Raw genomic sequence first — 20,119 nt, 5'->3', positions numbered from 1 at the left:
TTCTTTATCCAAATCACAAGCAAACAGAAAATACATTTTCTGTTTAGAAGTGGTAGTATTTATACTGTTCTTTTACTGGCTAGGTCCTTTACCACACTTAGGAACAAATGGACCACTATAGGGTGAAGATGAGAGTATACTTTGGAAACAAAAGATGAGAAAGAGGCTTTGTTCAAAAAATGATATCTTCATATAAACCAAAAATACTTAAAAAAACCAATAATATCATGGAAACATCAAAGTGCAATTCCCTTTATGAAGTTATTTGTATAATCTTATGACCACATAACAGTTTCAGAAGCCATGTCTTGGAGTGCCACGGGTGCTCTTTTAGACTAGGGCAATATCCAATAATGGAAACCCTTTCTTTTTATTTAACAGAGAGAACTTGGTGATACAAAATATCAGTACAGTATTTATGAACTGAAGCATCGGGAGAATCAGATCCAGATCAAACTTGAAGAGGAGCAGGCAAATATAGCAGAGCTGGAAAAGCACAAGGTACCTTCCCTCTCCTAGTGAGTTTTACTGATGATTCTTAGCCTTTGGGGGAATAAAGTAGCCAAGAGAATGACTTCTACTTTTTCCAGTAAGATGATTTCCTCTGAGGGTCACATTAATTGAAAAAAAAGTGGGACCCATGAAATTTGTATTTTTAGTTGAGAAGAGAAGCCCTTGTATATTTGCATGGTCTCATGGAGCTCCTGACAGGAGCATTCCCACCCCCTTTAGTAAGCTTGCCCACTAGGATTAACTCAGGGTAGTTATGGAATGGAACTTGGAATAATTCTTGGTTGCCATGTTTTCCTTCACAGGCTGCTTACGTTGAATACCTGAATGGTCCTTATCTTTTTGACAGCCTTTATTTAGAGGACATTGAGGCTGCCAAACTAGCTTATTTACCAGGAGTTCCAGAGCTACTGGAGACATATCCTTTTTCTGCTTTAAAAAAAAATACTAACAAATACACACACACAAATCTTCAAGGCTTCATTTCGCTGAGAATCACTGTTCGTACTGTCTAACCTCGATGGATGGAGCTTTGGCAAACTTCTGGGGTTCCCAAATTTAATATTGGTGCAAAGCTGCACATATCTACTAGATTAGTCAAGGCAGCTTTTCACAAGTGTGTTTACATATGCAGTCATGGAAAAATACCAGCTTGAATATGTGTGCTTATCATTTGCAAATAGAAGACAAGTTTAGCACAAGTAGAAAAGTAATTATTTTCTTCTTCATGGTGGAAATAAGAACAAGTTACTTAACTGACAAGCAGAAGGTTAGACTTAGAAAGGACTTCAGGGATGGGACTTAAAATTTTAAGTTCCTGACTCAGAATACCCTAGCTATCTACCTGAATCTGATGGAAGTGTTCAAGCAGAGCAAGGAGGACCACCTATAGGGGATGTTACAGAAAGGATGTCTACAGGATGTGGAAGGTTGGATCAGATCAGTATTTCTCAGAAAGATAATGATGGAAGGTGCATAAATACCAACCTGGTCCCCATTTCTCTGATCCTTGGTTTATACATCAAGGAGAACAATAAGATGCTTTATCGTTGCTGCATTACTACCAATAGCCATGTAAATTTTAGTCCAGTGTAAGCTTAACATAGTGTATTCCTTGATGTATTCATACAAATATAGTGGAATCAAATTAATCAGCAATAGAAAAAGACTTATAAATTATATACTTGCCAATGATATAACTTCTTACAATCCTTCCAGGCCTCCACATCCTGTCCTTCCTCTTAAAATAAAGCCATATAAAATCATTTCAAGGCACTGGAATTGAAATACATAAAATATATGATTATATATACAATGATATATTTTATAGAATTACAGAATTATATAATATAAATAGTAAATATAGTATAATAAATATAATATATAATAATGTAATATATAGTAAAATATATAATTATATATTTTATATAATCCTCTTTTAAAGAGGATTCTGAGGTTAATGCAAGGTTCCTTAACTTTAAATTCACATACAAAACCAAATTCGTTGCAGTTTGCCAGAGCCTATTTGACTATGGCTTGATACAGCAAGAAAAGAGAAAAGCAGAAGTTGCCCTCTTTTATGAATGTCTTGAAGAGGCCCTTCAAGACAATCGAGCACAAGGCTTGAAAACAATTGATGATTTTGAAAAGATACATTCTGAGGTAATTAATTACAACTCGTATGTAGTGAGGTGATTCATGTAACTTTGTTAGATATATAGATGAAGTTAGCGTGATGTCATGGGGAGAACATTGGACCTGAAACTAGAAGATCTGGATTAGGGTTTAGCCAAGATACTTAATAACCATAGAACCATTGACAAGTGATAACCTCTATGACCTTGGTGTTTTTTTTTTCTGATCTGTAGAAGTGGGGATAATTGTACTAATACTTGTTTTACCTGTTTCAGAGCATTGTTGTGATGAAAGTCTTTTAAGTCTCCAAGCTCTATGTATATGTGAGCAGCTGTTATTGCTTATATATAGGTTATGGTGGAATAGTCACTCTCAGAGAGAACTGGGACTAGGGATATATAAGGTAAATAGCCACTTGGGACAAAATCCTGTGTGTCCCAGGAGGAAGAAGGATGGCACACAGACACAGACAACTTTTGAACATTATTTTTTAAAGCAAATGGCCCAATTTTTAATGCCAAAGATTTTCTTCTCAATGACATGTAGGTATTTATTTTGTGAGAAGTCAAGTTCCATATGTTATAGTGAGTGCTCAAACCTTATGGATGAATGGATGAATATAGTGTTTTTTAAGTTCTTACTAGGTGTAGAGTACTGTGTTAAGTAATGGGGATGCAAATAGGAAAGTAAGACTGTCCCCCCTCTCCAGGAGCTCACGTTCTAGTAACCGAGACAAGCCATGTATTGCATGGGGCACATGCACACGGGGCACAATTTTTAAGTCTCACCAAGCTCTTATCCTAGCTAGGTCCACTCCAAAGTCGGTTTTTAAAGAGAATGTTCCCTGGTTTATTTTCTCTTCTTCTTCTTCTTCTTCTTCTTCTTCTTTGATTAGGCAGTGGGGTTAAAGCTAGTAAGTGTCAAGTGTCTGAGGTCGGATTTGAACTCAGGTCCTCCTGAATCCAGGGCCGGTGCTCTATCCACTGTGCCACCTAGCTGCCCCTCCCTGGTTTATTTGCATTGCCTTCTCTTGGGGACAGTTCTCCTCTCAACACCATTCCCCAAGAAGTCTTCTTACTTGTCCTATTTCCGGTGCCTCCCATTCAGTCCATGGTAGTAGGCTGCATTTGTACAGCTGATGATGATTTTCTCATTTGATCCTCACAACAATCCTGTGAGGCAGGCAAGGATAAGGTATTATTCCCAATTTGTAGATGAGGAAATACAAAACTTAAAGAGTGACTTGTTTAAGGTCACACAGTTAGTGTGGATAGAGACTTAGCAAAGGCAGAATTAGAACCTAGGCTCTCTGACTCCTAACCTAGCATTCTTGACATTATGACATGCTGCCTCTACATCAGTACTTAGAGGACAGACAAATCTAATTATAGTCAATCATCACACACTTATTAAGTGTTTACTGTGTGGTAGGAACTGTGCTATGCAATGGGAGATACAAAGACTGAAAGGAAACAGATCTTACCCCCAAGGACATTCTGTTCTATGTGGGGAAGCAACATTGATATAAATAAATTTGTACAAAATAAATAGAAGTTCCATTGAGGAGAGCTGCACTAGCAGCTGGGGGAACAGGAAAGGCTACATGTAGAAGGTGTCAATTCAGCAGAGTTTGAGAGGAAAAAATGGGTTTCAAAACGTAGACTTGAGGTAGGAGTGCATTTCAGGTGGAGGAGACAGGCGCTGTCAAGGCGGAGGAACAGCAGTCAGGTCCATTTGTTTGTACTACAGTGTGCGGGGAGTTAGAAAGGTAGGCTGCACATATTATAAAGCATCTTAAAAGCTCAGAGGAACTTAATATTTGATCCTAGAGGCAATAGGGAGCCATTCAGGTTTATTGAGTAGGATTTTTTATTTTTATTTTTTAAATATAAATTTATTTTTAGTTTTCAACATTTATTTCCACAAGATTTTGAGTTCCAAACTGTCACCCCATCTTGCCCCTCCCCCCACCCCAAGATGGCATGCAATCTGAATACTCCTTCCCCTAGTCTGCCCTCTCTTCTATCTCTCCCCTCCCTTCTCTTATCCCCTTCCCCTTCTGTTTTCCTGTAGAGCAGGATAGACTTCTGTACCTCATTTCTTCTATTTCTTATTTCCCAGCTGCACTTGAAAATATATTTTTTAAACATATGTTTTTAAAACTTTGGGCTCCAAATTTTCTCCCTTCCTCCCTCCCCACCTAGCCTCAATGAAAAGGCAAGCAACTCAATATAGGTTATACATGTGCAGTTATGCAAAACACTTCCTTAGTAGACATGTTGTGAAAAACTAACTCTATTTCCCTTAATCCTATCCTGCCCTCCCATTTATTCTATTCTTTCTTTTGACCCTGTCCCTCCTCAGAAGTATTTGCTTCTGATTACTCCCTTTCCCAATCTGCCCTACTCTCTATCATCCCCCTGCTCTCTTGTCCCCTTCACCCCCTATTTTCCTATAGGGTAAGACAGATTTTCATACTCAATTGAATGTGTATGTTATTCCCTCCTTAAGCCAAATCCTATGAGAATAAGATTCACTCATTCCCTCTCACCTTCCCCTGTTTCCCCTCCACTGTAAGAGCCTTTTCTTTTCTGTTTTTTTTTTGTGAGATAATTTACCCCGTTCTACCTCTCCCTTTCTTCTTCACCTAGTATAATCCTCTCTCATCCCTTAATTTTATTCTCCAGATATGACCCCTTAATCTTCAACTCACCCTGTGCCCTCTATCTGTCTGTCTATCTATCTATCTATCTATCTCTATCTATCTATCTATCTGTCTATCTACATGCATATAATTTTTTACTTCCAACTACCCTAATACTGACAAAGTTCTCATGAGTTATAAATATCTTTCCATGCAGGTATGTAAACAGTTCAACCTTAATAAGTCTCTTATGATTTCTCTTTCCTGTTTACCTCTTCATGTTCCACTTGAGTCTTGTATTTGAAAGTCAGATTTTCTATTCAGTTCTGGTCTTTTCATCAAGAATGCTTGAAAATCCTCTATTTCACTCAATGACTATTTTTTTCCCCTGAAGAATTATACTCAGTTTTGCTGAGTAGGTGATTCTTGGTTGTAATCCTATCTCCTTTGCTCCCTGGAATATTATATTCCATGCCCTGCGGTCCTTTAATGTAGAAGCTATAAATCTTGTGTTAGCCTGATTGTGTTTCCACAATACTTGAATTGTTTCTTTCTGGCTGCTTGCAATATTTTGTCCTTGACCTGAGAACTCTGGAATTTGGCTACAATATTCCTAGGAGTTTTCCTTTGGGGATCTCTTTCAGGAGGAGATCTGTGGATTCTTTCAATTTCTATTTTGCCCTCTGGTTCTAAAATATCAGTGCAGTTTTCCTTGAAAATTTCTTGAAAGATGATGTCTAGGCTCTTTTTTTGATCATGGCTTTCAGATAGTCCAATAATTTTTAAATTCTCTCTCCTGGATCTATTTTCCAGGTCAGTTGTTTTTCCAATGAGATATTTCACATTGTCTTCTATTTTTGCATTCTTTTGGATTTGTTTTACAATGTCTTGATTTCTCATAAAGTCACTAGCTTCCAATTGCTCTATTCTAATTTTTAAGGAAGTATTTTCTTCAGTAATCTTTTGGACTTCCTTTTCCATTTGGCCAATTTTTCTTTTTAGGGCAGTCTTCTCCTCATTGGCTTTTTGGACCTCTTTTGCCATTTGTGTTAGGCTATTTTTTTAAGGTGATCTTTTCTTCAGTATTTTTTTGGGTCTCCTTTAGCAAGCTGTTGACTAGTTTTTCATGATTTTCTTGCATCACTCTTATTTCTCTTCCCAGTTTTTCCTCTACTTCCCTTAGTTGCTTCTCAAAATCCCTTTTGAGCTCTTCCAAGGCCTGGGACTGATTCATATTTTTCTTGGAGGCTTTGGATGTAGGAGCTTTGATTTTGTTGTCTTCTTCTGGTTGTATATTTTGATCTTCTTTTTCACCAAAGTAAGATAATATAGTCGGACTCTTTTTGCGCTGCTTGCTCATGATCCCAGCCAATTACTTGAGTTTTAAACTCTTTGTTAAGGTAAGAGTCTGCTTCCAATGTGGAGAATGTACTGTACCAAGCTTTGGGGGTTTGTACAGCTCTTTTTAGAGATACTTGTAGGGACCTGTAAATTTTCAGTTCTTGCAAGGTGGTATGATAAGGGGTGAGGTGTTTACTCCTTTCCTGGCCTGTGCTCTGGTCTATTAGTGACAACAAGCACTCCTTTCTGTCCTGGAACTGTGAGGAGGGTTTCTTCTTCACAGCCGCTACAAGCTCCACCACGCCAGCGCTACTCCTTGCTGCAGGACCCCCACCCAGAACTGTGACCCAGATCCAAGCATGGGCAAAGCAAGAGATTCCTGCCTCAGCACTGGCAAACAGATCCCTGCAATTCCCTCTGATCAGCCACTGATTTCCCCCTCAGTCTGTGGGCCAGAAGCTCAAGGGGGAGTCCCCGCCCTGGGCCGCGCTCAAGTAATGGAGCTGAGACCCCGCGCTTCTCTCTCAGCACCACAGAAACATACTTTTCCCACTGACCTTCTAAGTTGTGTTTGGCGTTTGTGGGTTGAGAAGTCTGGAAACCGCCACAGCTGCCCGCGATTCAGTCCTCTGAGGCCTGCTCCAGGTTCGCTGCGGCCTGCATGCCCATGCCGCACTGCATTCCTATCCCAGCCCAGCGCAATATGCCTTTCTGATCAATCATCCAGGTTGTTTTGGGCTGTGCTTCACTCTGTCTTTTTGTGGGTTCTGCTGCTTTAGAATTTGTTTAGAGCCATTTTTTATAGGTATTTGGAAGAGTTTAGGGGAGAGCTCAAGCAAATCACTGCTTTCACTCTGCCATCTTGGCTCTGCCCACACCCCCCCCCAGTAAGATTTTTTAAAAGAAGCACATTGAGTGGCTGTTTTAGAGAACCTTGCAGATCCAGAAGCCTAATGGTCATTTATTCTGGACACTCCTTGGAGCCTGCCTAAGGTTCCACTTAGCCTGGCCTTTAATGAACAGAAACCTCCAAAAACATGGAGTTTCCACCTAGTGTGTTCCCCAAAACTTAACTATTCAGGCAGGACTCTGGATTTTATTAGGGTTGATTTCCCACCTTTTGTCCCTCATACGAACCCCCATCTAATCTAGCGCCTCTGCCTCCAGGGCCTCATCTGGCCCAGTCATCATTATGTTATCAGTGTAGTGACGTACCTCACCTCAACGTCCTCAGCAAGGAACAGTATACTATCTTCCTCTAGCCAGTCCTAGATTTTCATTAGTCTCTCCTCATGTTCTTCTAGTGTCTTCCTAGGGAAAATAAGGTTATCGAGGCACACTAACACTTTCAGGTAGTACCTATCTCAAATCCTTTCTCCTTCAGCCATTGGAACATGGCAGGTGAACACGTGATGCCTCAAACTGGAAATCCAGCTGTGCAGATGAAAGGAATCTTTGTTTCCCTCTTCACAGATGTTTGGTGGTAGCCACTGTGTAAGTCCAACGCTGAGAGCCACTGGCTGAGTAAAAGACAGTCCAGGATATCTTGCACTCTTGGCATAGTATACTTTGGTTCTTTTGTTCACCATCTAGTAGGCTATACATTTATGTCTCCATTGCCCTTCCATACCACCACTGTGTTGATAGATGAGCTTCTGTGATCCATGATGATGCTGTTGACTAATTGTTCTTTTTTTTTTCTTAATGAGACAATTGGGGTTAAGTGACTTGCTCAGGGTCACATGACTCACTATTCTTTAAGGTGGATTCTAAGATCTTCCACCGTAGATAAAAGAAACTTCCTAGACTGTTCCTAGACTGGGAGTAGGTGAGTTGGACCCTGGGATTTCGACTTCCCACTCATGCCCTGAGACCATGCTTATCTTCTTGGTGAACTTCTGCATCAATTGCTCATTCCATTCTTCTGGTACTGGAGAAATCAATAAAATACAGTTTCTTGGGATCCACTTGTAAGTTTGGGAGGCTGGTACTTTACTAATATTAACCGCTCTTACTCATCTCTAACCTCATGTGGACTTCAGCACAAGTTGTCCCAGTAGTTGAAGTATGCAGGTAATTGTTTGCCACATCCTGTGAGTAATCTGGAGTTGGTTCTAATCAGTGTTAACACTCCAGGGATAGTTGATGAATCTGGTCACAACAACTAGTTAAGATTACTAGAGCCAGGGTGAATGCCCTCTTGTTGTTACCAACTATTTTTTAGCAAACTTCATGCTTATTTTAATGTATTCCAGATTCACTCAGTCCACCAAGTCTCAGCCTTTTTATTGGTCACAAAGGTATTTTCCTCAAATATCTCATAGGATTATTGGAATATGATAGTAACTTGAAATTCACAGTCCAGGACTGCATTGTGTCACATCCTCAATCTTTATCACCACTTCTGTGTAGGGTCCTGTGAGTCCAAATGGGATGGAACCATAGGCAACTTAAAAGGAGGCCCTGCTTACTGTTTTGGAAGTCCAGGATGACTTCCTTCCTTGGCTCCATTGCCATTTTCTGATTGTTGTACTATACATCTCAACTTCCATAGGAGCAAAGCTGCATCTCCTCATGAGATTATGTGTGCTCATCTTCTCTACCACTGTAAGAGAAGATAGTTCAGCCTTTCTGGTTTTCTCCCGTTAGTGATATTCATGTACCAGTCTGTTACTTTCTCCATTCCCTTGCCCATTTACCTTTCCAAGAATAATTTTGTCCAGGGATCCACCTATCAGTAGATTTTCTGTGAATTCCTGCTATAAAAAAATCTGTATCTGCAGCGTAACTCCCTTACTCATCTTCTGTGACCCATATACAAGAAGATGTTTCTGATGTACATGGACTTGCGTTTTTGCAAGATGGGCTATCCAGTGTACCCTTTCCCAGTTTTTCCAATGTTTTCTCCTAATCTACTAACTTATCACAAATCTCATGGCTTTTCCCATTACACTTAGATAAATTCAACCCCATAGTCCTTTGGCCATTTGGGTCAGTCTGGTCATGTCTGCTTCTCATCCTGTCAGTATCAATAGATGGCTTTCCACCTATGTCATGATTTGGACACAGTTCTCCTTTGTGCTGAATGGTCTTGGCAAATTTGACAAATACCATCTTGGGCAAGCCAAGGCTATAGAGATACAGGTTTTACAAGTATTTATTAAGTGCCTGTTATGTGCCAGGCACTGTCCTGAGTGCTGGTGTTACAGAGAAAGGCAAAAAACAAATAGGCTTTCAAGAAGCTCACATCCTAATGGGGGAGAAGACATGGACAACTATATACAAACGAGGTATGTAAAGGATAAATGGGAGAGAAGGCACTAGAGTTAAGGGGATTAGGAAAGGTGTCTTGTAGAAGGTGAGATTTTATTTGGGAAGTGAAGACAACCAGGGAGGCCAGGAAATGAAGATGAGGAAGGAGAGAATTTTAGGCATTAGGGACAGCCATAAAAATTGCCCACAACGGGGAGATGGAGTGTCTTATGTGAAGAACAGTAAGGAGGCCAATGTTGCTTTCTCTCAATCTGAAAGACTTGAATTAAATACACACAGTTTGACATTTCTGTTGGCTAACAGGGTTTTATATTAGGTAAATGAGGTCTAAATTAAAAGTAATAGATAAGGAACCGCACTTCTTGCTAACCAGAAAGGGGGAAAAGTGTCTCTTTTAGGGGGTAGTAGAGTACCCTGGGCAGCAAGGTGGAGTAGGGAATAGAGTGCCAGGCCAGAAGTCAAGAAGACTCATCTTCTGGAGTTCAAATCTGGCCTCAGACACTTACTAGCTGTGTGACCCTGGGCAAGTCACTTAACCCTATTTGCCTCACTTTCCTCATCTGTAAAATGAGCTAGAGGAGAAATGGCAAATGACTCCAGTATCTTTGCTGAAAAAACCCCAAATGGGGTCATGAAGAGTTGGACATGACTGAAAATGAATGGACAAAAAGGGTATCCTGGTTCCATCCCATCTCTTGGGCCAGCTTTTATCACTTCAGAATCATGGATCTTTGGTGCTGTCCCTCCCATAGTACTGCACCAGAATTAGTCCAGATCCTCTAATAGTCTCTCCCTGCTTATCTAATCAGCTGGTCATGCTCTCAAGTCCCTTCTTGCCAGCTCTGGCATCTTCTTATCCATAGCTCCTTTTTCCAAGTGAAGTTTGGAAGTCAAGTAGGAAAGGAAACAGTAGATATAGATTGAAGATTTTAAAAGAGGCATGATTTGGGGGAGAGGAACAATTTGCTAGAGAGGACAGGAGGGGATGGGATCAAGAGCCCTTGTAGAGGAGTTTGTCTTGGTGAGAAAATACTGGAGTCAAGGAAGAGAAGATGGGGGATCATGCAAAGGGTTTTGAGGTGTACTGAAGGCAAGAACAGGCTACTCATGGTGAATATCTCTATTTTCTCAGTAAATTATGAGGCGATGTTTTCATCTGACATTGGTCTGACAAAGGGGGTAGAAATCATGTGTAAGGCTTGCAAGTGGACAGAGAATTAATTAGGGATGAGTAAAAGGAGTGTCTTGTCGAGGTGAGGGCTCAGTTGAAATCAGATAACAAATTTATGGTAGACTCTGTGGACTTGGTTACATAATTTTCCTCAGGAGCAGAGAAGGAAGATGGTAGTAGTAATCCAGGATTGAGGTTTGACAAGGAGTAAGCTTCAACAGAGAAAGGAGGCAAGAGAACTTGTCAACTATAGGTTTAAGACTGGGAAGGGAGGACATTTCATTTAGAGCAGGGGTTAGATAACCTGGGAGAATGGATAACTCCATGAGTATGAAGATGAGGTTTTGGAAGGTTAAGACAAATGGAGAGATGAAATGATGAGAGGTTTCAGTCTGAAAGAAGGATTTTGGGGATTTTTTGAAATGGATAATCATATTATTCAATTGCCTTAGTATAGCTTAAAGGTATTAAACAGTTTTCTATTCAATCCCCATTCACCCCCCTTCCAGTTGGCTTATTCCTCATCTATCTTTTATCCCTATAGATAGTCCTTTTCTGTTAGTTCATCTTTTTGCCATCCCCAGGCCCAGGCTGAGCACTCTTTCTGAGTTACTTTGATCCCATCTGAGCCCAAGTTCATAGTGGCAAGCACTTTTTTCCTTTTAAATAGTATTTTACTTTTTCTAATGTAAAGACAATTTTAAATATCCTTTTTTATATAGAATTTTGAGTTCCAATTTTCTCTTTCCTAAGACAGTAAGCAATTTAATATGTTATATATGTACAATCATGTAAAACATATTTCCCTATTAGTCATGCTGTGAAAGAAGAAATAGAACAAATGGGAAAAAACCCACAAAAAAATAAGAAAGTGAAAATAGTATGTATCTGCATTCAGACTCCGTTCTTTCTCAGGATGTGGATAGCATTTTCCATGATGAGTCCTTTGGAATTGTCTTGCATCATTGTATTGCTGAGAAGAGTTAAGTCAATCACAGTTGATTATCACACAATTATGTTGATAACAGTGTATAACATTCTCCTGGTTCTGCTCACTTCACTTTGCATTAATGCATATAAGTCTTTCTGGGTTTTTCTGAAATCTGCCTGTTCGTTGTTTCTTATAGCACAGATTCCATTACATTCATATACCACAATTTGTTTATCCGTTCCCCAATTGACGGTCATCCCCTCAATTTCCAATTCTTGTGTCAAGCACTTTGAAGGCTATCTTGAAAAGTAAAAGATTCTTAACAGTCAGGGTATACAAGGTAGCACTCTGCTGTGTTTGTGGTCCTCTGAATTCATTCCAGCCCTATTGAATTTCTCACATATTCTGCACCTCCTTTGGCTAACTGATTTTTTTTTTCTATACCTATTCCTTTCTTGGAATTTCAGACTCATTGTCCTCTCTTCTGTGTTATACATTGATTTCAGGAGAAGAACCACAACCTGAACTCTGTTCTGCTTTGCTCTTTCCTCATTTCTTCTTACTTTATCTATTCCTGGAGGTTGCCTCACCAGACAGACTCGGATTCTCCTCCTTTTCTCAGGCCCTGGCTGGTAGAAACGGCCTGGCCCTATACAACTTTTAGCTCACTCTTGAAACTGCTATCCTTTCAGCTACCTGAATCCTGATTCAGAAGGAGCACTTTGCTTTAGGGTTCTGCTCCTTTTCCCAAATAAGTCAGGATTACCTTTGCAGTTTGCAAGGAATAAGGTAGTATAAGACTTTAAGACGGGAAGACCTGAGTATTAGTTGTGTGACCCTGGACAAGTCAATTAACCTACTTCAGATCTAGAGCAAAGGGCACCTAAATGTGTTCCGGACCAGATTTCAGTTCTAAGGGAGCCTGGCCTTTAATGAGAAAGTTTAGGCTCCCTTTTCATACACTCTGATTTATAGAGCTATTACCATACTCTCTCCCCCCTCCCCTCCACCTGGAATGATTTATTTAAAACTTAGTTTTTATCTCATGTTTAGCTCTCCCCAAAAGAGGGGAGTAGAAAGGTAGTCAATGTACAATCTGAATCATATATCGGAAAAATATGTCTTTCCTACACATAAAAAATGCTAAACATAGAACACTCAGAAGTACCCATGTGACAGAAGGAAACTTAAACAATGAGCAGTAATAACTTCCAATATACTTCCTGGGTGTTGGTACTTAGACTTCATCTAAATTTTAAGGCATTTTATAGGCCTACTGTGTAGGCATTTTACATTTCACTTTGACTGTCCGCCTCACAGTAGATGTCTTTTGGCAAGATGAAGCCAAGGTTTGGGCTTCCCTGTTCCAGGAGTGCTAAAGTAGTTTCCAGGGAGTCCTCTTCAGTGGCCGCAGGACTACCAAACCACTTGAACTCAGAATGTGGCCTCCAAGCCTGGATACATCTTCTGGGGAATCAATACTTGTTCTTCTAAGACCCAGAAAGGACAAACAGAAAAGCCAGGCAAGTACAAAGCCAGATTCAGGCTTACCAGTTAGTCACTGGTGGCACACTTTCCATGTGCCACTGCAGGTGCTGTGCCAAGCTCTGGGGAGACAAAGAAAGGAAAAAGACAGCCCCTGTTCTCAGGGAACATACAGTCTCATAGGTGAGACATCATGCAAACAATGATGTATAAACAAAACATATAGAGGATAAATTGGAGACAATCAGCAGAGAGAAAGCACTGACATTAATGGGGAAATGAGAAGGGCTTCTTGTAGAAGGGAGCACTTTAGCAGAGACTAGGAGGCAAGGGTGATGAGGGGGGCAAAAAGTGAGAATGCCTGGAGTTGGGAGATGATAGCATCTAGTATGAGGAACAGCAAGGAAGCCAGTCACTAGATCACAAAGTATGGGGGGGGGGTGTAAAGTGTGATAAGCCTAGAGAGGGTTTTAAAAGCCAGACAGAGGCTTTTTATTTTATCCTGGAGGGAATAGGAAACTATTGAAGTTGATTGAATGGGGAATGGGGTAACGTGGTCAGACCTGTGCTTTTACCAAGATCTGTTTGATATCTGAGTGAAAGACTGGAGTGGAGAGAAACTTGAGACAGGAAGACCAAAAAGAAGGCTGTTGAAATAGTGCAGTTTTGAAGTGATGACTGTCAGCACCAGAGTGGCGGCAAGGGAACATGTACAAGAGATGTTACAAAGTAGAAATAACTGGCAGCTGACTGAATATTGGAGGTGAGAAAGTGAGGAGTTGAGGATGGCACCTAGGTAGCTGGGGAAATGGTAGTACCCTCGACAATACTAGGGAAGTGAGGAAGAGGGGACTGTTTTGGGGGAAAGAGGAGTTCAGTTTTATATATGCTGAGTTTAAGATGTCTATAGGATACTATTACAGTGGAATAAAGAAACTGAGTTTTGTCCAGGCAGATGATTTATTTAACAAAGCATATGATTGGAAAAACAGATTGGGTCCAAGGCTCTGACCATTGGTTTCTACCCAGTTAACATAAATTTGGAGGGAGTGAAAAACAGAGGGAGAAAGCATTATAGGGATTGAAACACCTGGTCTCTTATTAGTGGAGAGGCTTGGGAGACACTGAAGCGAGAGGAAGAGGGGTAGGTTTTTTTTAAGCTTTTTTTTCAAGATTCATTAATTTATTTATTTTTAGTTTTCAACATTCACATCCACAAGATTTTGAGTTCCATATTTTCTCCCCATCTTGTTCCTCTCTCAACCCCAAGACAGCGTGCATTCTGAATACCCTTTTCCCTAATCTGACCTCCCTTCTATCTCCCCCCACCTTCTCTTATCCCCTTTCTCTTCTGTTTTTCTGTAGGGCAGGGTAGATTTCTATACCTCATTCCCTGTATATCTTATTTCCCAGTTGCATGTGAAAACAATTTCTTAAAACAATTTTTTAACATTTGTTTTTAAAACTTTGGGTGCCAGTTTTTCTCCCTTCCTCCCTCCCCACCCACCCTCATTGAGAAGGCAAGCAACTCGATACAGGGTATACTTGTGTAGTCATGCAAAACATTTCCATAATAGTCATGCTGTGGAAAACTAACTATTTCCCTTCATCCTATCCTGCCCCCTGTTTGTTCTGTTCTCTCTTTTGACCCTGTCCCTCCTCAGAAGTGTTTGCTTCTGATTACCCCCTCCCGCAATCTGCCCTCCCCTCTATTATCACCGCCTCTTATCCCCTTCCCCCCTATTTTCCTTTAGGGTAAGATAGCTTTCCATACCCAACTGAGTGTGTATGTTATTCCTTTATTAAGTGAAATCTGATGAGAATAAGATTCACTCATTCCCTCTCACCTTCCCCTACTTCCCCTCCATTGTAAAAGCCTTTTTTTGTCTGTTTTATGTGAGACAGTTTACCCCATTCTACCTCTCCATTTTTCCTTCTCCCAGTATAATCCTCTCTTACCCCTTAATTTTATTCTCCATATATCATTCTCCATTCATCTTCAACTCACCCTGTGCCCTCTATCAATCTATCTATACATATATAATTTTTTTCCCTCCAACTACCCTAATACTGACAAAGGTCTCATGAATTACAAATATCATCATTCCATGTAAGAATGTAAACAGTTCAACCTTGATAAGTCCCTTATGATTTCTCTTTACTATTTACCTCTTCATGCTTCTCTTGAGTCTTGTATTTGAAAGTCAGATTTTCTATTCAGTTCTGGTGTTTTCATCAAGAATGCTTGAAAGTCCTCTATTTCACTCAATGACTATTTTTTTTTCCCCTGAAGAATTATACTCAGTTTTGCTGGGTAGGTGATTCTTAGTTGTAATCCTATCTCCTTTGCTCTCCAGAGTATCATATTCCAAGCCCTACAGGGTCCCTTAATGTAGAAGCTGCTAAATCCTGTGTTATCTTGATTGTGTTCCCACAATACTTGAATTGTTTCTGACTGCTTGCAATATTTTCTTCTTGATCTGAGAACTCTGGAATTTGGCTACAAGATTCCTAAGAGTTTTCCTTTGGGGATCTCTTTCAGGAGGAAATAGGTGGATTCTTTCCATTTCTATTTTACTCTCTGGTTCTAGAATATCAGGGCAGTTTTCCTTGATAATTTCTTGAAAGATGATGTCTAGGCTCTTTTTTTGATCATGGCTTTCAGATAGTCCAGTAATTTTTAAGTTATCTCTCCTGGATCTATTTTCCAGGTCAGTTGTTTTTCCAATGAGATATTTCACATTGTCTTCTATTTTTTCATTCTTTTGGTTGACAGTGTCTTGTTTTTTCATAATGTTACTAGCTTCCAATTGCTCCATTCTAATTTTTAAGGAAGTGTTTTCTTCAGTGAGCATTTGGACTTCCTTTTCAATTTAGCCAATTCTGCTTTTTTGAGGCATTCTTCTCTTCATTGGCTTTTTGGACCTCTTTTGCCATTTGGGTTAGGCTATTTTTTAAGGTGTTACTTCAGTATTTTTTTGGGGTCTCTAGCAAGCTGTTGACTAGTTTTTTGTGTTTTTTTTTTGCATCACTCTCATTTCTCTTCCCAGTTTTTCCTCTGTTTCTCTTACTTGCTTCTCATAATCCTTTTTGAGCTCTTCCATGGCCTGGGACTGAGTAATATTTTTCTTGGAGGCTTTGGATGTAGGAGCTTTGACTTTGTTGTCTTCTTCTGGTTGTATGTTTTGATCTTCTCTGTCACCAAAGAAAGATTCTGTGGCCTGACATTTGCACAGTTTGCTCATCATCCCAGCCAATTACTTGAGTTTTAAACATTTTGTTAAGGTAAGGGTCTGCTTCCAGTGTGGAGAATGTACTGTCCCAAGCTTTGGGGGTTTTCTGCAACTGTTTTCAGAGATAATTCTAGGGACCTGTAAATTTTCCATTCTTTCAAGGTGGTACAATCAAGGGTGAGGTGTTTATTCCTTTCCTGGCCTGTGCTCTGGTCTATGAGTGACCACAAGCACTCTTTCCTGCCTTGGAACTGTGAGGAGGATTTTCTCTTCACTGCCACCACAAGCTCCACCATGCCTACACTCCTCCTTGCTCCAGAACCACCACCTGGAATTGTGACCCAAATCTAAGCACAAGCAAAGCAAGAGAATCCTGCCTCAGCACCAGCAAAGAGATCCCTGCAATCCCCCTCTGATCAGCCACTTGATTCCCCCTCAGTCTGTGGGCTTGGAAGCTCTGGAAGCAGCCGCCACCCTGGGGTTGCACAGGGACTGGGGCTAGGACCAAGCTTCTCTCTCACCGCAGTCACAGACTTTTCCTACTGACCTTCTAAGTTGTCTTTGGTGTTTGTGGGTTGAGAAGTCTGGAAACCACCACAGTTGCCTGTGATTCAGTCCTCTGAGGCCTACTCCAGGTTTGCTGAGGCCTATTTTGCCTGCACACCCGTGCTGAACTGTGTTTCTCTCCTAGCCTGGTGTGATATACCTTTCTACTCAACCATCCAGGTTGTCTTGGGCTGGAAATTTGTTTCACTCTGTCTTTTTGTGGGTTCTGCTGCCCTAGAATTTGCTTAGAGCCATTTTTACAGGTATTTGGAGAGGTTTGGGGGAGAGCTCAAGCACGTCACTGCTTTTATCCCACCATCATGAAGAGGGGTAATTTCGTGACATTCCTTAAGTCAGGTGACAAGTCAAGTTGGGAGGGGGAGTAATCTTGTGACTTCTCCAAAATCAGGTGACGTCCAAGAAGTTGAAACTTAATTTCACAAAATAGTGGATAAGGGCAAAAGGGAGTCACTGATGCTATTTTTTTAATTGTAACAATATCCAGTTTGAAGTGTCAAATCTGTGGCATCTTGAGACCACAGATCAGGAGAGAGGTCAGGGCTGAACAAACAAATCTGAGAGTGATCTGCAGAGAGATGACAGTTAAATCCATGGAAGATAATGAAATCACCAGGTACAATAGTAGAGAAGGAGAAAAGGGCTCAGAACAGAGCCCTGGGAGGGGGGACACATTCGTGGTTACCAGGGGTGACATGGATGAAGATCCAGTAATGGAGACAAAGGAGACAGGTAGAAGGAGAACCAGGAGAGAGCAGCGTCATGAAAACCTGAAGAGAAGAGAATGTAAAGGAAAAGAAAGCAATGGACGTTGTCAGAGGCTGCAAAGAGCTCAAGAAGGGTGAGGATTGAGCAAAGACTATTAGACTTGACAATTAAGAGAACATTAGTAACTTTGGAGAGAGAGGTTTCAGTTGAATGATGAGGTCTGAAGCCAGGATGCAGAGAGTTAAAGAAAGAGTGAGAAGAAAGTAGAAGCATTGATTGTAGACAGCCTTCTCAAGGAGTTTGGTCAGAAAATATTAAAAACTAACATTTACATAGCATCTGCTATGTATCAGGCACTATGCTAAGTGCTTTACAATTATTATCTTCTTTGATCCTCGCAACAACCCTGGGAGCTAGGTGTCCCATTTTACAGATGAGGAAACTGAGGCAAATTGAGGTTAAGTGACTACTTGCTCAGGATACAGATAATACATGTCTGAGACTGAATTTGAATTCACATCTTCCTGACTCCAAGTGTGGCACTCTGTCCACTGTGCCACCTAGCTGCCCCTAAAAAAGGGAGAAGAGATACAGGATCATAGCTAGCAGAGATAGATGGATCCAGTGAGGGGTTTTTACAGATGGGGGAGATATGGATGTGTTTGTGGGCATCAGGAAATGAGCTAGTAGACAGGGAGAGATTGAAGGTAAGTGAGATAGTAGATTGATAAAGGAGGCAGTCTGCTAGAGAAGACAGTTGGAATGGGATCACTTGTGCATGAGGAGGGGTTTGCCTTAGCAAAGAGAAAGGCCACCTCTTCATGTGAAACAAGGGAGGAGGTGGGGAAAATGTGGCAGAAGGCTCCTGAGTAACGTGAGATGAAGAGGAGGAGAAGAGAAGGAGTCATGTATTAATGACCTCAAGTTTTTCAGTGAATTATGAAGCAAAATTGTCAGCTGAGAATGTGGAGAGGGGAACCATAGGAGGCTTGAGGAGGGAGGGAAAGGTTTGGAAAAGTCACCGTTGGTGAGTGGCCTAGGGATATGTAAAAGCATGGCCTTGCTACCATGGGCTTTAGATACCAAGTGCTTAGAAATTCATTATTTCTGCTGGCACGGGAAGAGCTACTTGCCATATGGAGAGTCCAAGGAAGAAGAGAGATAGTCACTGCATTTGCAAGAGTCCACTGAGTCATCTGTTCTTCTTGCTCAGTGGACAAGAATGGGGTTGCTTCTTCAAAATATAGAGTTCTTCAGTACTTAGTCATGTGCAGGGTTGGCTGGAAGCAGCTAGGATCCCTGGGTTGAGCTAGCACATGTGGTTAATCAGAATTGGGAATTTGAGCTTTGCATATATCCGGTTATACAAGCTTTCCCTCATTTTGCACAGAAAGGTCCCATCTCTGATGCTTATTGGAGCTGTTTCCATTTTCTAGTTCCCAGAGATTCTAGGGCAGTTCTTGATTGAATAGGATGGTAAGAGTGGGATGATAAGGTTTATCCTTTTCACCTCTTCCCAGGATGCAGAAATCTGTTCAATCTATAGCAACTAGGGGCCTACAAAGAAAATGACTTCACTTGGCCTAAGCTTAGTTTGACAATAGATCTTCCCAGCAGTTTAGAGATGTAGGCAGATTAATGAAGCTGCAATAAAACTGCATATGTAAGTGGCAAATGAGACATCCTAGGGAGTTTTCTTTCCTCTCTAACTAGGTTTTCCACTACCAAGGAATAGCTTTAGTGGGTGGGTTCTAGCCTTTGTTCAAAAAAGTTTGTTTTCTTCATTATATTCTGCTAATAAATGTTAACCTAGGAAGGGCTGGGGCAAGAGCTTCACAGGGATTCTAAGAGTGCAGCATATCAATGTAGCAACATAAACACGTTTGTTCATACATACCTTCTCTAGCCTGTAATATCAATGTTCTCTTACTGAGGAAGGCTGGCACTTGCAGTTACAGAAATACTAAATAGTAAACATATCCTTCTATACTTTAAGGGCAGGGTACAGGACCACAGAGACCAGACATCATGGGACACATTGCATTTGTTGATCACCCCTTGCTGCAGTCTTTAAATGATGTCAAATTTGATGATTATTGAATACCTACAAAGGTTGTGAATTGAGCTACCCTTATTACTCTGATAGAGTAACAGAATCAGTGGCTAGGGACAAGATTTAAGGGCCTTCTGAGTCCCTTCAACAACACAATGATGTAGCACAAGGAAGCATTTGGGCGTTTATACAGATGTCAATATGGGGAAAGGGCTGGTTCTTACAAAAAGAGCTTTTCCACACCCTTGATCCCCATCATGAAGGACTCAGTTGCATAGTGACACTAAGATTCATAAGTTGCTTGGGGTATTTTCTGTAATAATTAGTAGAAATTACAATAAGAGGGAAAGTTGAACATGGTGGTAATAACACGGAACTGGTTCTGTTAAGTTTGAGATCTGAAAGTTCTAGACAGACCTCTGACAAGCGTGCTGGAACAAAAATTCCCAGGGCTGTTTGACCCCTAGGAAAGGCAAAGATTATTTTGGAAATGCCAGTTTATGCATTGAAACCTTCACGTTATTCAGTGGGTATAAGAACTAGGCCTGCAGTCCAGTAGGTGACACTCCTT

The 20,119-nt window shown here is 40.7% G+C and overlaps 1 protein-coding gene across 1 annotated transcript in view; it reads left to right on the top strand.

Moving 5' to 3' along the window:
* The window catches only part of DRC3 (dynein regulatory complex subunit 3), a 106,992-nt gene that overhangs the window by 44,923 nt on the left and 41,950 nt on the right, over nt 1–20,119 (top strand). The window contains exons 7-9 of the mRNA XM_020967304.2: nt 382–501; nt 816–928; nt 1,998–2,172. Coding sequence (XP_020822963.1) covers nt 382–501; nt 816–928; nt 1,998–2,172 — 408 coding nt within the window. The remainder of the gene's footprint in view (nt 1–381; nt 502–815; nt 929–1,997; nt 2,173–20,119) is intronic.

The sequence above is a fragment of the Phascolarctos cinereus genome, unplaced genomic scaffold (assembly GCF_003287225.1).
Source record: "Phascolarctos cinereus isolate Bilbo 61053 unplaced genomic scaffold, phaCin_HiC Scaffold_4;HRSCAF=312, whole genome shotgun sequence".
In the NCBI taxonomy this organism is placed as follows: domain Eukaryota; kingdom Metazoa; phylum Chordata; class Mammalia; order Diprotodontia; family Phascolarctidae; genus Phascolarctos; species Phascolarctos cinereus.
Note: the sequence above shows the minus strand (reverse complement) of the source record. Positions and strands in the feature narration are given on the sequence as shown.